Here is a 12,022-nt window from a genome sequence, read left to right on the forward strand (position 1 = left end):
GCGACAGTGCTACCACTCCCACTTCCAGGACCCGCGGACCAAGTCCCTCCTTTTTGATTCTTTGGTCCGCCCAGCAGGCATGTACGGTAGCCCTTGGTGGGGAGTCGACCTTTCAAACACAGAGTGGGCTCGAGTCGAGCGCCTACAGATACTGATGTTTGCTCGGATGATCCGCAGCAAACCATCAGTACCACACCAGATCATTCTAGCAGAGTTCGGCACCTCACCCCTACAGCTTGATGCGGCTTTTCAGGCTATCACCGATCTCCACAGAGTCAGGAATTTCGGCTCCTCCGCCAACGGTCGCCTTCGCCTACCTTGGCTAGCCCTATCCTCCTCTATGGCCTTATCCGTTGATGGGGACCAACGATGCTGGTATAGTCGTCTTTCTAGTTGGTTCACCCGACTGGGCCTCGACTTAGACCCCGGCTGCCTCCTTTTCAGTACAGCCTCGACGCTCCACCATCTCCCCTCTCCCCCACTGACCAGGAGGTCAACCAGCTCATTCGAGCGGATCTGCTCCAGCTCCACACCTGGCGGACATGGTTTCTTCACTCCGAGCTTCCTGTGAAGCTCAACTTCTACCGCCGACACTGCCTCCAGACCTCACAGGAGGGCTTCATCACACCTCCGGGTTTCACACAGCTTCATCTACCACATGCGCTCCGGATCTCCCTCGATCAGTTTAGGGTCTCGTCACACCGATTACGGATCGAGAGCGGACGCGCAGAGGGTATCCCACGAGAGGACCGCCTTTGCCCACTTTGCGACTTGCAGGAGATCGAGTCGGAGGAGCACTTTGCTTTCAGATATCCTATCTATTATGCCATTCGAGGCCGGTACCACTGCCTCTTCCGCGAGGGATTCGGCCCCCTCCCACACATGCTACAGTTCCCGGATCAGCGATGCCTAGCCGCTTTCTTACATGAGATGACTCGCCACCGAGATATCTCTCTCCGAGCACGGCGACACGAGCAGCACACACAACGTGAGGACACCCAGCGGCCTATCACTGATTTCTTCCAGTCACAGGATACCTCTCCTCAATCTAGCCGACGACGCGGACGTGAGCGAGAGCCAAAGCCACGACAGTTGCGCCAGCTGCGCCAGCGGACAGACTCACACATCCGGGTCCATGACATCTCGTCTCTGCTCTTTGCCCGCCCCACCGGGGTTACCGTTGCCCTCATCCACAGGGCCACCCGCCGCCCCCGACGACCGAGCTCGACTAGGCCACGTGACGTCAGAGGCCAATCATCTATCGCAGGGTTTTTTTCGACCTCCCATTTGACGGCCCCTCTATGATTGGCCTCTGACGCTCACCACCTGCACATATATACTGTATCTCCCCCCTTTGCCCCATTTTTGGTGCCCCCCCGTTCTTTTTTGTATCATCTGGAGGTAGACACATATTTTTTTGTATCACGACTAGACACACCGTCCTTCATAACCTCTTTTTTGTAGAAACGGTTGGCTGGCCCGTTTTGAGACCGCCACCGTTATGCTCATTGTATCAGTTATCTTTAGTCTCATAGACCTTCACGGTCTCCCGAAGACTTTAATAAACTCTCTCTCTCTCTCTCTCTCTCTCTCTCTCTCTCTCTCTCTCTCTCTCTCTCTCTCTTTCACGTATCATCGAGGAGGCGAGATCACGGAAGCAGAGGGTTTATTGTTGCTTTGTGTATTTTCGCAAGGCATTTGACACGGTCCCGAGAGCCCGCCTCATACGGCGCCTACAAGACTTGGGTTATGACCAGGAGATCATTTGGGCAGTCATGGCACTTTACGAGAGAGTTTCTGGCAGAGTTCGGGTAGGATCCGGGTAGACAGACGAGATCATGAGTACCATTGGGGTCAAACAAGGGTGTCCTTTGTCGCCTACCTTGTTTGGCCTCTACATTGACGAGCTTGAGACAGTGATGCAGACACAGGGGGGTGTAGGTTGCTCTCTTGCAGGCACACTGATCCAAATTTTGCTCTATGCAGATGACATGGCTCTCTTGTCTTCCTCAGCAGAGGGGCTTCAGAGACACCTAGACGCACTACAGTCCTTTTGTGAGTCTCATGATTTGAAGGTCAACCTGGGTAAAACCAAGGTCATGATCTTCAATACATCTCGAGCCATCATGCGTCAGGAGCAGTTCACATTTGCGGGATCATCTGTTGAGATAGTTTCATCATACACTTATCTTGGGGTTATCTTCTCCAGACCGAGCTTCACTATGAGACCCGCGATGCAGGCACGCTTGAGTAGAGGGTATGCCTCATTGGCCAGGCTAGAGAGGCAGTGCTTCCGCTCACACTTTCAGGATCCACGCACCAAGGGGTTGCTTTTTGACTCCTTGGCTCGCCCAGCGGGGATGTACGGCAGTCCTTGTTGGGGACCAGACTTGTCGGATACAGAGTGGGCCCGTGTGGAGTGGCTACAGGTTCTCATGCTATCACGGATGATTCGTGGTAAGTCATTCGTTCCTCACCAGATCATTCAGGCTGAGTTTGGGTCACCCCCTTTATAGCTAGATGCTGCATTTCAGGTCATCACATATCTGTACCGAGTTAGGGAATATGGGGATTATACCTCGGGGCGTAGCAGGCTACCATGGATAGCTTTATCCTCTTCTATGGCACTTGCAGCAGGAGGAGATCAGAGGTGCTGGTATGCACGTACAGAGAGATGGTTTGAGCGACTGGGGCTCCACATGGATAGACTACCTCCCTTCCAGTATAGCATGGATGCTAAGTTCTCTCCCCTCTTATCACATGAGGTCAACCAGGTTATCCGTGAGGATCTACTACAGCTACACACTTTTCGGACCTGGTTGGAACCGAGTGAACTCCCAGTGAAGCTTAGCTTCTACAGAGATCACTTCTTACATATCATAGCGGAGGGTTTCATTGACCCACCAGGATACACACAAATTCACCTACCCCACTCGATGAGGATCTCTCTTGGGCAGTTCTGGGTCTCTTCACACAGACTTCGCATCGAGAGCGGCAGAGCAGAGCGACTACCCAGGGAGCGGCGCATATGCACACTATGTGACATACAGGAGGTTGAGACAGAGGAGCATTTCATCTTCAGGTGTCCTGTGTACTATGAGATCCGAGGACGTTTCCACTGCCTCTTCAGAGATAGTTATGGGATTTTAGCCCATTTTCTCTCCTACCTAGACCAACGGTGTTTGGCAGGTTTCATTCATGAGGCACTTAGACACCGCGAGAGGATACTCCGAGCACGGAGACAGGAGCAGACTTCTTCCTCAGTTGATCCCTCTCAGAGCTCTATCACGGAGTTCTTTCAGCTACATCACATGGACCCCAACACCTCCTCGGTGATACATCTGAGCGTGAGAATGTGGTCCATGGTTCCATGATCACGCCCGAATCCGGCATGTCCTGTTGCTCTAAATTCTCGACACTCCGCTATGCTGACCTCAGAATCAAGTACTAATGCATAAATCTTGGACATGACATGTCCAAGCATAATGGTCCTGTAGTTCTCCGGGCTCATGGGATCCCCTGCCTTGTGGATGGGTGAGATAGTGTTAATGGTCCAGGTGCGTGGAAACCCCAAACAAACAGCTTCATTAAAGAGCTTTTACTAAGATTGGGGCTAGGAGGTTAATCCTATATGCAATGAATTCAGTGCATAGCCCCTCATGATCCTTCGCTCAGCCATTATGAAGTTTCATTACGACATCCTTTACCCTCTCCGCTAGTAAAGAGGGTGCAGGATGTGGGGCGTGGCATATGTGAGAGGTTAGGTATTGGCTAATTTGGGATGTCATAAAGTGTGCATGCATAATCAAACCAGACCTAAGTGTCAGTGAGTGGTGAGGAGGACCATCCCTCTAGAAATCTCCACCAAAAGTCCTTAGAGTTATTACTAAACAAAATGTTCAATAGCTCCTCCTTGTTCTGGCGAACGAAGTCTAGTTTCTTTCTACGTACCCGTCGACGGTACTCGCATAGCGTCTCTGGTTCGCTCAGAAGATTGATTTTTGTTTCGAATCTAAGCTGACGGCATAAAGCCTTACACTCATCCTCGTACCAACTATTACAAGGTACGGTCCCAAGGGGTGGCAGGCGGGTGGAGCGGGTGGTGTGGGGGAAAGCGTGAATGGCAACCTCGTGAAGTAAGCGGGTGACCAGGGAAGCACGATCCTCTAATAGGGGTATGAAGTCAATATAAGCGAGAAGTATGTACAAACGGCCAAAGTAAGTAGGTGAGTGATCACGGTCAAAGCGTATATCATGGTAGGTGGAGTAAGAACTCAGTGGGGTGGAAGGTGCTGTGCGGCGAGGAGTGAAAATGCTAAAGAAAAGATAAGTATGATCAGCCCCTGGAGGAAGAGGTGCTATGGTAAAGTCAGTGATGTGAGATGTGAAGGCAGGGGATAACGATGGAGCCTCCTCCATGTGGAAAGCACATGAAGCCACCTGACATGGGCCATCTGTCAAGCCCATTATAGATAATGAGATCGTGCATCCTGCCGAGGTCTAGTAGGGCCTGCCCATAAGATGTGAATGGACCTCGTCTATCAGCCGAAGCCCGTAGCATACCTGCCTCCTCAAGATCAATGTCTAGGAGTAGAGTGGAATCATCCCTGAAGTCGAGGAGTGGTACCTGACGGGAGCCTGTCCTCGCGTTGAAGTCCCCAACTAGGAGGACTTCTCCGCGGCTAGAGAAGTCAACAATGGAGTGATAAAGAGCAGCAAATGGAGATGTCTCATCCTCACCTCGAATATCTCTAGCAAAGTAGGAGGTCTCAGGGGGGAAGTAGCAAACAGCAAACAAACAGATCCCGGCTGTCCATGTGCCGAATTTGGATCCAAAGAATCATGGAATGTGCATTGCTCTGCTCTATTGAAATGGTCCCCAAAAGTGTGGATATGAAAAGGACTGCGACTCCATTTGACCCTCGAACTCCCCCTGTATCCCCCATCTCATCTCTGTGGGCAAACTCCCATCTATACCCGTTGACTACTGGTAGTGGGCGCTCTGGACTCTGATGTGTCTCTGTATAAAAGACTATGTCGTGACCTGTATAGGATTTCGAGAAGTTCCTAGTTCTGACCATAAGGTACCATTACAGTTCCAAATGGTGCAGGATAGGGTCTCGGATATCTAAGTCTCATAGACCCCGCTTCCCTATGTAGGGGAGGGGGCTAGTGCCCTATGGGGGCCTGTAAGAAGTTGTCCCTCTCGTACCACTGCCCACTCCCCCTCCTTCTGGGCTTGATCTTGCTGCTACAACAAAGAGCGTCTCTCCTAAACTTGTAGAGGGATGAGGTCCTCATCCATGGAGATCGCTGGTTGATCTCGAAGGACTGACCTGCGTCGTAAAGCTGGAAGCCGTGCATGAGTGTCATGGAACCGTATGATTAGGGGTTGCTCTCGATTGGAGTCTCTCCCCACCCGCCATGCCCTCTCGATCTTGTGGTCAACCACACCCAGAGGTGCGGCCATGAAAGCAGTCGCACCTGCCATGGGTGTAGCCTCAGTGCGTGGGATCCCGCGTACTCTGATGTTGAGAGCGTTACTAGCTCTTTGCTGCGGCACCATGAGGGTAGCCGAAACGATTACCCTTGCGGGTTCTCGTTTAGCCACGTCAACCCATCTAGATGTCTCCTCAATAATAGACTACATGCTCGCAATCTATGCCTCGACAACCGGGGTACTCCCTAGGACTGTGTGTATTGTTGTGACCTCCTGCCATGATAGATCCTGTCTGAGTCCCTGAATGAGACCAGCATGCTCCCGAATGGCCCGAGCCTGCTCCTGTATGATGAGACCCTGCTCCTGTATGATGAGACTCTGCTCCTGGTTGAAGCGGACTTGCTCTTGTACGAAGCGTGTCAGCTCCATCTCGCGCTCACGGAAACTGTGTACCTCCATGAGCAAGGTCTCCTAGGCCTCTGGTGTATCAGCCCGCCCGTGTCCTAGCTGAAACTCTAATGGCTGTGACATGAAAGTATGGGGATGAGTCCAGAAGCTAGGCGGTGATTGGGTGAGCTGGGTGAGGTACGAAGATGACAGTGGAATGGATGAGGTAGTCCCAATGGGATGTGGGAGCGTGGGCTGACTGAGAGGGAGAGGGGAGAGTGAAGCGTAATGCGAAGCAGTGTATGACACCTTCGAAGTAGGTGTCATAAGCGGTGAGAGAGCTATAATAGGAGAGGAAGGGAAGGAAGCAACCGGCGCCATGGGCATGAGTATGCCACTAATAGTGGCTGTAGCTGTAGCTGGGGATGTGGAGGCTATAGCTGAAACTAGTGCTGAAGTGGAAGCTGAAGTCAAAGGTGAGGATGTAGAGGGAGCTGAGACTAGAACTGAGACTGAAGCAAGGGCTGAAGTCGAAGCAGAGATAGAGGGAGCTGAGGCTGGAACTGAGACTGAGACTGAAGCTGAAGCGGGGGCTGAAGTCGAAGTAGAGATAGAGGCTGAAGCTGAGGCTGAGGTGGGTCCCTCCTTTGCTTTGTTGTCAACCCTGAGTCCGATTCAGTTGGTAGCGCGTGTTCACATCCTCAAGTTTCAGTTGTGTCAATTGCTTTTTTTTGTTGTCGTCGTCTTTCTTGGCTTTGTCCATCTCTTTCTCAGCGTTTCCCATTTCTTTGGACTGATTTGTGTCCCCTTGGTGCAAGTCTTAGTGCACGATTGGGAGCGGGAGCACAGGCTCCCCCCCCATGGCGGGAGGTACACCCAAGGCGGGAGGTGCAGGAGCGGGGCTGTAGGGTGGAGAGCTACAAAACGTAGAGGCGGAGAGGGGGGAGCTGCTGAGGCGGAAGGCTGCCACGAGGGGGGCTGAGGCGGCGGAGGGAGGGGTTGAGGCAGCGGCGGAGGGAGGGAGGGAGGCGGAGAGCCTAGGCTAAGGGGTGGGGAGGGGAGGGGAGGCGTGGAGGAGCGGAGGGGCTAGCGGAGTGGCTGAGCGGGGAGCTGAAGTGCGGGGGCAGCAGAGCGAGGAGCTGCAGCGGGGGCAGCAGAGCGGGAGGCTCTGCAGGGCAGCAGAGCGGAGAGCTGCAGGCGGGGCAGCAGTGGAGGGACAGGCGCGGAGCAGGAGCAGAGGAGCAAAGCAAGAGTGGAGGGGCAGGCGGAGTAGGAGCAGAGGGGCGGAGCAGGAGCGGAACACTGGTTAAGACCAAGATCCAGTTCTACCACGACCATTTCTTGAGAGTATCGGATGATGGGTTGCTAATTGGACCCTAGTATCTACAGGACATACTAGCCTCACACGCACTAGATTTGCCATTGGACAAATGCAAGTCTCGTCCCATCAGCTGAGGATTGAGGCAGAGAGCCACATGCACACCTAGGGAGCGGAGGATATACAAGGTATACACACGCAAGAGGTACAGACTGAGGAGCACTTCCTATGCATTTGCCCAGTCTAATATGAGATCCGAGGACAATATCACTGTCTGTTTCAAGAGGGACACGGTTTTAGACCACTCTCTCTGCTCATCCACTGTCATGACCAAGTTTGCATTGGCCTCCATTTGATGGAGATGAGGCAACATGGAGAAACTATATTGCAACAGATCAGACAGAAGGAGGTGACAGTGTCACATGAGGCTCACCGTGCACAGCGACATGTCATGCGTTTGAGTCGGTCCCAAGACAGTGTGGTCTAGAGGAGAGGAGATAACCGACATGAGGATAGTATGGATCAACAGAAAGAGACGACGTGGAGTGGTTGAGCCAAGGATACAGTAACCACCCACGATACAGACGTTAACCAGAGCATGCATGATGGAGGTCCCAACCCATCTCAGCTCTACTCAGAAGGGACCATCCGAGCCGAGGCATCACTCTTGATATGCCCCACCGGATAGAGATCACGAAAACCACACCCCCATCGGAGACAGAATCACGAAGACCACACTCCCACCACAGCGAGAGACGACTTGACAGACACAGATACGAGACATCTTCACAGCTCACAGGAGAGCCACCATGGCCCCTCGCTATATATTTTGAGTACTGGTTTTGAGTTCTAGCTTTGAATAGTTTTTGAAGCAAGGGCCTTAGCAATCCCTTTGTATAAGCCCACAGTGGCTTGTATGAGTTACCCTTGGATTGTACTTTGTCTCATAGGCTCGTGAGGCCTTCTGAAGATGGTAATACATCTCTCTCTCTCTCTCTCTCTCTCTCTCTCTCTCTCTCTCTATCTATATATATATATACACGTGTGCGTGCACGCGCGCATGCTGGGTTGACTATGCCTTTACACATTCGGATCATGCTCCTTTATGTCTGAGAATATCTCTTCATTATATGCCAGTTGACAGGTTGTCACAAAAGAAAGCTTCTTATTGTTAGTTACTTGGAGCATGATGCATACAGGGCAATATTTTGTGATGATGTTAAGCCTCTTTCACATCAGAGCCATATTGATATTGATTATGCATGGGATGCTTTTGTTGCTAGAATGCAAGCAGTCATTCGTGACTATGGCAAAAACTACATGAAAAGCTTAAGGGACACTATTGCTCGGGCCAAAAACACTTGCCAAACATTGACTGAGCTCAGTAATTTTCGGCCTTTGTCTTTGGGAGAAAACGTGTCCTTATGCCAGGCTAAACAGTATCTGCAATGCAATCATAGAAAAAATTATAAATGGGAGACAAGAGCTAGACAGAGGGCTTTTTAGATAAAGGTTGTTCGTCGAAAGAGTTTTTCAAAAGCCTACATTATAAGAGGCAATCTACAGGAATTTGCCAAGCCCTTATGCCTAGTGGTGTTTGGACTTCCTCTCGAGCACAACTTGCTGCAGCTCGTGTCACACACTTTCCTTGACAGTTTGGGCATGCAGATTTCCCTTCGCAGGAAGTTCTTTCTACACGGCGACAGCTTTTGCAACATGTCTTTCTTGTTATTTCTCTTGCATAGGCTTTGGACATTAAAGAACCTTTCAGTGGTTATCTGATGCAGTAAAATCCTGTGGACCTGTGGAAGATGGAAGCCTTTTGGATGGGATGAATTTTTTTCTTGCATATTGGGATATTCCCAAGTCTACTTTGCTGCGTATGATCAATCGCGCTAGGCAAAATCAACAAATGCCGAATTAATGGAAGAAAGGGCTTGTAAAAGAATTCTTCCTAAGAAGCAAATATGTCAATCTTTAACTAATTGGAGGCCTATCACTGTGATTTATAAGATGATGACTGAAATGTTGGTTGATCGTATCAAAGGATATTTACATGATGGCTGGGTTGGGATAGAGTATGCCAAATACACATAGCAGGATGTGTTGCTGTTGCAAGTTAACATTGCCAAGGCTTTTGACTCGGTACAATGGGATTTCATCTCGCAGACCATGCATGCTTTGGGTTTTGGCCAAAAAATGCAGCATATTATTTATTGGTTGTACAGTGACAATGAAGCTGCTTGTATATTGTCTTGGGATATTTCTAGAAATTGGACTCTCCGTTGTTCGGTTGGCCTGGAATGTCCATTGAGTGCACTTCTATATGCAATAGGCACGCATCCAATGCTTCAATACATGGATTATCTTCTAGTGACGGACATCTTACTAGACGAGAGTACACATGGAAGCCACACTATGGTTGCTCAAGCATATGCTGATGATTCTTTTTTTTATTCCACGGAATACTCAGAGGGATCTTTCTTGCATGATGCATGCTCAATCCTTATATGGCATGGCTGCTGATCTTCATGTCAATTTTCAAAAGCCTAAGTTACTGCCTTTGTATTCTAAAGACTGGCATAGTCTTTTATGGCCAGGGAAAATTGTCATCTTGGTTATCCTTTGGGTTGGATGATTACTCATCGCCAACAAACTAACTGGGACAAAATTGAAGAAAAAGCTTGAATACTAGAAATTAGCAACTTGGCCGTTGCATGTTTGGTTATAAATAGTCTAATCTATTTTGGTGGCGTACATTCAGTTTTACTTACCTTTGATCATGTTTAGCAAGGGAGATCTAACATACTTTATGTCGACTATTATGGAAACTTTTTGGCATTCAAAACATGGCCGGAAAAGTCTGAGATTGCTTTCAATGCAACATCTCTATTCGCCAAAGATGCTAGGGGTTTAAATATTCTCAACCTTCATGGGCATATCCTTGCTCATAAGGGGAAAATGATGCTGCAGTTTATGCAAGGAGATCAACCTTAGACTGCCATGATGCGCTATTTGCTTTTACAAATTACCACCCCTGCTTTTGGTCACTAGCAGCCCACTTAGTGGGATTTCATGTTTGGTTGTATTGAGATGCAGAATCAAAGGTTGTCCTTTGGTCTCCAAAGTGTTAACGAATTAGAAGCATATCTTGTCACATTTGAAATGGCACGGCCGTGACTCATTGCAGGGAAATTCTCTAAGAGCTGAAAGCATACATTGGTCGAGGGTTTTTGACCCTCCGCTAGGCTTGCAAGAACCCAAACGTTCATATTTTCTTACTTTCAAAGGCATCCGTTCAGTGGCTAATGTCATTCATGATGATGATACTCCCATATCTTTTCCTTTAGCTACCAGACAATATGGTTTAGGGATGCATTATCACCCTTTATAGCAAACTATTACTCAAACGCTTCAGCCTTTTCTACCATTGCCACCATTGGAGCTTGAGGATAGGCTTCAGGATTGGACTCTTCATTCACCCGGGTCATTAGCCCGTCCCTTGAGGCTGTCCCACATTACAGTCCCTCCTTGTATAAGGTTTTATTGTCGCCACCTTGAGTTTCAGGTAAGGCAAATCAGCTCTGGCAAATGAATCGCCCCGCAAAGACTAAAATGTATACTTGTCATATAGTGAGATCTCCTATTGATGTACTCTTGAGCTCCTCATTCAAGGAAGCTACTTTGTAATATAAAGCATCAAAATTTTCACACACAAAAAAAAGTGTGCGTTGGGTGCGTGTGCACATAATATATGTCTGTGTGTTGTGTATTTGTGTGTCTGAGAGAGAGGGAGGGAGACCTATCTATCTACATTTATATATCTATGTACATGTGTGTGTATACACACATAAATGGAGAGTATCTTTTGCAATGCTACGTCATGTTTCAAGCAATGTAATACAGTCTGTGTGTTGTGTATTTGTGTGTCTGAGAGAGAGAGAGAGAGAGAGAGAGAGAGAGAGAGGGAGACCTATCTATTTACATTTATATATCTATGTATATGTGTGTGTATACACACTTAAATGGAGAGTATCTTTTGCAATGCTATGTCATGTTTCAAAACATCGAGAAAACACAACGTGATGAACCTAGATATTGGCACTTAAAATCAGCCATCGAATATAGCTAAACCTTTAAAGAGGTCAGCATAACATGTGGAAGCGCCATTACCATGCGTGTATCCAAAACACCGTATGGAACAGGTTGACGCTCTGGCAGCTGATACAAAGACCGCTCAAACACCTGAAGCTCCGAACCTTTAACAATTTCCTGGGCGGACATTGTACTGAAACGAATGCTTTTGCTGGAGCAAAAGACATACAATAAGGATCGTCAACTCCACAAAGCAATTTGGTTGAAAACGGAAGAGAGAACAAAAAAAGGTGGCGTTTGAGAGCGAACATTTTTCGGGGGCCGACATCTTCGACGTAGGGCTGCTTGGAGAAATTGATTGCGGTAAGTTGTTGAGGAGCAGCTCCCGCGGGAGGGCCTCTGGCGCCCATTTCTCCCAACCAAAGACAAGATGCGTGAGAGGTTTAAGGAAGAAGCCCTGCATCCACAGCATAGTTCATGTATGTGTATATATATAATATAAATTCACATAATGTTTTCTTTATTTGGCGAACGGCAGGTCGGTCAGTACGCATAGCCTTTGACTTCCATACGACATCCAGAGTTCGAGCTCTGGCTCTCACGCCCATATTCATTTTTTTCACGCCATTGTCCTTCATATTCATTTTTTTCATTTTTTTGCCCTGCCCTCAGGGACGCTTAAGTTGAGACATGGCCCATGACATATCTCTCTCTCTCAAAAGTCTCTCAAGTCTCCCCCCCTCTTGATCTCCAAGCCCACATTATGGTTATGTAGCCTGGGC

At 48.9% G+C, this 12,022-nt stretch overlaps 1 protein-coding gene across 2 annotated transcripts in view; it reads right to left on the bottom strand.

The window, feature by feature from the left end:
* The window catches only part of NRPC1 (nuclear RNA polymerase C1), a 209,708-nt gene extending 198,017 nt beyond the window's left edge, over positions 1 to 11,691 (bottom strand). For both annotated transcript variants that reach the window (XR_015542205.1, XM_087385582.1), the window contains exons 1-2: positions 11,550 to 11,691; positions 11,319 to 11,451 (exon numbers count right to left, since the gene is read on the bottom strand). Coding sequence is in view for 1 of the 2 variants with exons in the window: in XM_087385582.1 (XP_087241708.1) it covers positions 11,319 to 11,451; positions 11,550 to 11,650 (234 nt within the window). In the remaining variant the exon portion in view is untranslated. The remainder of the gene's footprint in view (positions 1 to 11,318; positions 11,452 to 11,549) is intronic.
* Between the last annotated feature and the right edge of the window lie 331 nt (positions 11,692 to 12,022).

This window comes from Dipteris shenzhenensis, chromosome 15 (assembly GCF_047967505.1).
Source record: "Dipteris shenzhenensis isolate YYH24624 ecotype China chromosome 15, Dip_SZ_1.0, whole genome shotgun sequence".
Classification (NCBI taxonomy): Eukaryota; Viridiplantae; Streptophyta; class Polypodiopsida; order Gleicheniales; family Dipteridaceae; genus Dipteris; species Dipteris shenzhenensis.